Source organism: Fringilla coelebs (genome assembly GCF_963513975.1).
Source record: "Fringilla coelebs genome assembly, chromosome: Z".
Taxonomy (NCBI): Eukaryota; Metazoa; Chordata; class Aves; order Passeriformes; family Fringillidae; genus Fringilla; species Fringilla coelebs.
Window position 1 is genome coordinate 62,559,956 of NC_140031.1, and position 2,663 is coordinate 62,562,618.

Below are 2,663 nucleotides of genomic sequence, written 5' to 3' on the forward strand. Positions count from 1 at the left end.
GGTCCCGGGGCCACTCTCCTTATGTCCCGCTCTCGTTAAAGTTTTTTGCTACCTTTGCTCCTACCCTGCCCCTGCTCCCCTCGTGGCGATCAGGCACTGGTTTAGACGCTGCTGCTCTCAAGAGAAAAAAAATAATAGGCTAACATAAAAGAAGAGAGAGGGCCCGTCCCGCGGCCTGCCCGGGAGCCCGGCCCTCCCTGTCGTCGAGGAGCTGCGCAGTCGCTCCGCCCTGTCAGGGTGAGGCCAGCGGCGACACCGAGATGGGCCGGGCGGCACTAGCTGGTGGACAAAATGGGAGCCGGGAGCCTCCGCCGCATCCTCGCAGATGGAGGCGGCCTCGGCGACAGCACCGCGGGGGAACCTCTGGGCCGGGGCCGCCGCCGGGGGTGGGGCCGGGCGTTCCCATGGGCAAGGCGCCCGACTCCCATGGGATCGCCGCCAGACCCGGGCAGCGCCGGGCGGCCGGGGGGCGGCGGCGGCGCCGTGCGGGGCACGGCGGGCCGGGACGTGGCGCGGTGGCGGATAAGCTGGGCAGCGCCGCCGCCCGCGCGGACCCGCAGCGCCTCAGGGAGCTGCTGGACGGAGCGGCCGACCCTAACGCCGCCAACTCCTACGGCAGGACACACACCCAGGTAGGGAGACGGACTGCTGGCAGCTGGGCGAGGGCAGCGGCCCTAACGTGCCCTGCCCGACGGGGGCGGCGGCGGCGGCCCGGGGCAGCAGCGGACCCTCCGGTGCCCCGGAAGCGGCCGCCCCCCGTCACTGTGCTCGGCCGCTTTCGAGGTGGCGCGGCACAGGGGTTTTTTTCGCCTCTCTGGGATCGAAAAAGTCTTCTCCGGTGACGGCCGCAACAGGGAGGTTTTAGTCTTAGCAACCCTCTACTTTATTTGAACCATCTGAGATAGGATGACTCAAATCCGAGAACTTTAATGCTTATCTCGCAATAAACGTGCAATAAAACGTAACAGGTCACGCTTGTAGAAATAATCTCCCTTTCGTTATACCTCGTCTTCTGCTTTATATGACTGTATGTTTTGTCTCCTCTCCCGTGGGGAAAAAAAAAAAAAAAAAAAAAAAAGATATTCGGTGGCTCTCACGAACAGAAATACCCGGCGATAGCCTTGCCCAGGTGATACTGAAGGTAGACAACGAGCAATCCCTGTGGGGCTCAGTCTGCCCACATTTTACACTCCCCTGAACGTGTGGGTAGACGTAGCACCCGGAGATGTAGTAGAGGTTACCTTTATAAAGGCTGAGTTCGTTTTCGAGGTAGTTCTAGACGGCTTTTTCTTAAAATTTCAAAATAAAACGAAACTGGAATAATCTGAGAAGCTATATTTAAGTTTTGCTGCCAGTGCTTGCGAAACACTCTCCGACTCAAAATGTCAGTGGAGCATTTCACTCGAAACAGGTATTTGTTGCCGTCCTGCAGCGCTTTTTCTTTTTTGGTTTTGGGGGTTTTTTATCCCCTGTGCTGACGCACTTCTGGGTGCGCTAGGGGAAGCCCAACTAAGAAAATGGCGAGGCCGATGGGGAGGGCTGCCGGACACGTTGTTACTGCCCTGGACAAGCGGGTGAGGCAAAAAGTTCATTCCCTCCTAACGGTGAGGGAAGATGCGGTGCGTTCCCTGCATTACGCCTCTCCCCTTGCCAAGGACACTCTGGGAAAGTGTCACGGATGCGACCGGAACGACGGCGGTCCCTGAGAGCCGCTGCACCCGCACGGTTCCGCGGGACCGGTGCAAAGAGACTTGGGACTTGACCTGGGTTTCTATGGGAGCGCGCCGGGAGAAGGGCAAGCCCCTTTCCCCGGTTCGTCTGCTCCGAGCCTGACGACTTCCCGCGGCTGTCGCGGGGCAACCCCAGTGTGCATCCACACCCCCCAACACCGACAGGAGCCCCGCACTTCTCTGCCCTATCTGTTCTCTTCTGTCCCCTAGTGTGGGTAAAGGAGAGTTTTCCAATACGGCACAACTCCCCCGACGAGTACGTGTTCTCCACGGTTCGTGGCCCGTCCAGAGCCGATCTCTATGCCTCGCCGGCGGATTTTCCTCTCCTTTCCATTGTGGATCTCTGTTCCTTCAAGGCCGAGCGAGAAAGTGTGAGCTCTGTAGCTCTGTGTCGGGCGCTGACGCTGTCTCTCCCCGCAGGTGATGATGCTGGGCAGCCCGCGAGTGGCCGAGCTGCTGCTGCGGCACGGAGCGGACCCCAACCGCCCCGACCCGCGCACCGGCTGCCTCCCGGTGCACGACGCGGCCCGCGCCGGCTTCCTGGAGACGCTGGCGGCGCTGCACAGGGCCGGGGCGCGCCTCGACCTCCCCGACGGCCGCGGCCGCCTGCCCCTCGACGTGGCGGCGGGGGGCCCGCACGGAGCGGTGGGGCGGTACCTGCGCGACCCTCCGCCCTGTGCCTAACCTCTCCCCGGGCCATCCCCTCCACAAACTTATTGCCCGCGCCCAGCTCGGGGGAAACCGTATGGAACAGTACTCATGCTATATTGTGAATAACCCTGGATCGCGTTTCCCTGCTGGATGCACGAAGGACAATATTCTTTGCTCATGACTGTATATTATCCTGCACTGGAAATGCTATGACCCTCCGCAGGGGGGTCATACACAAGAATCCAAACACTGAGGAGAAATATAAAATATGAAGTATGAAGT

At 60.5% G+C, this 2,663-nt stretch overlaps 1 protein-coding gene across 1 annotated transcript; it reads left to right on the forward strand.

Moving 5' to 3' along the window:
* Nucleotides 1-260: 260 nt before the first annotated feature.
* Nucleotides 261-2,414, forward strand: LOC311165026 (cyclin-dependent kinase 4 inhibitor B-like; the record flags this gene model as incomplete). The annotated part of the gene is made up of 2 exons (XM_084224732.1): nucleotides 261-632; nucleotides 2,151-2,414. The coding sequence occupies 2 exons, from the start codon at nucleotides 261-263 to the stop codon at nucleotides 2,412-2,414; spliced, it is 636 nt and encodes a 211-aa protein (XP_084080858.1).
* Nucleotides 2,415-2,663: the final 249 nt, after the last annotated feature.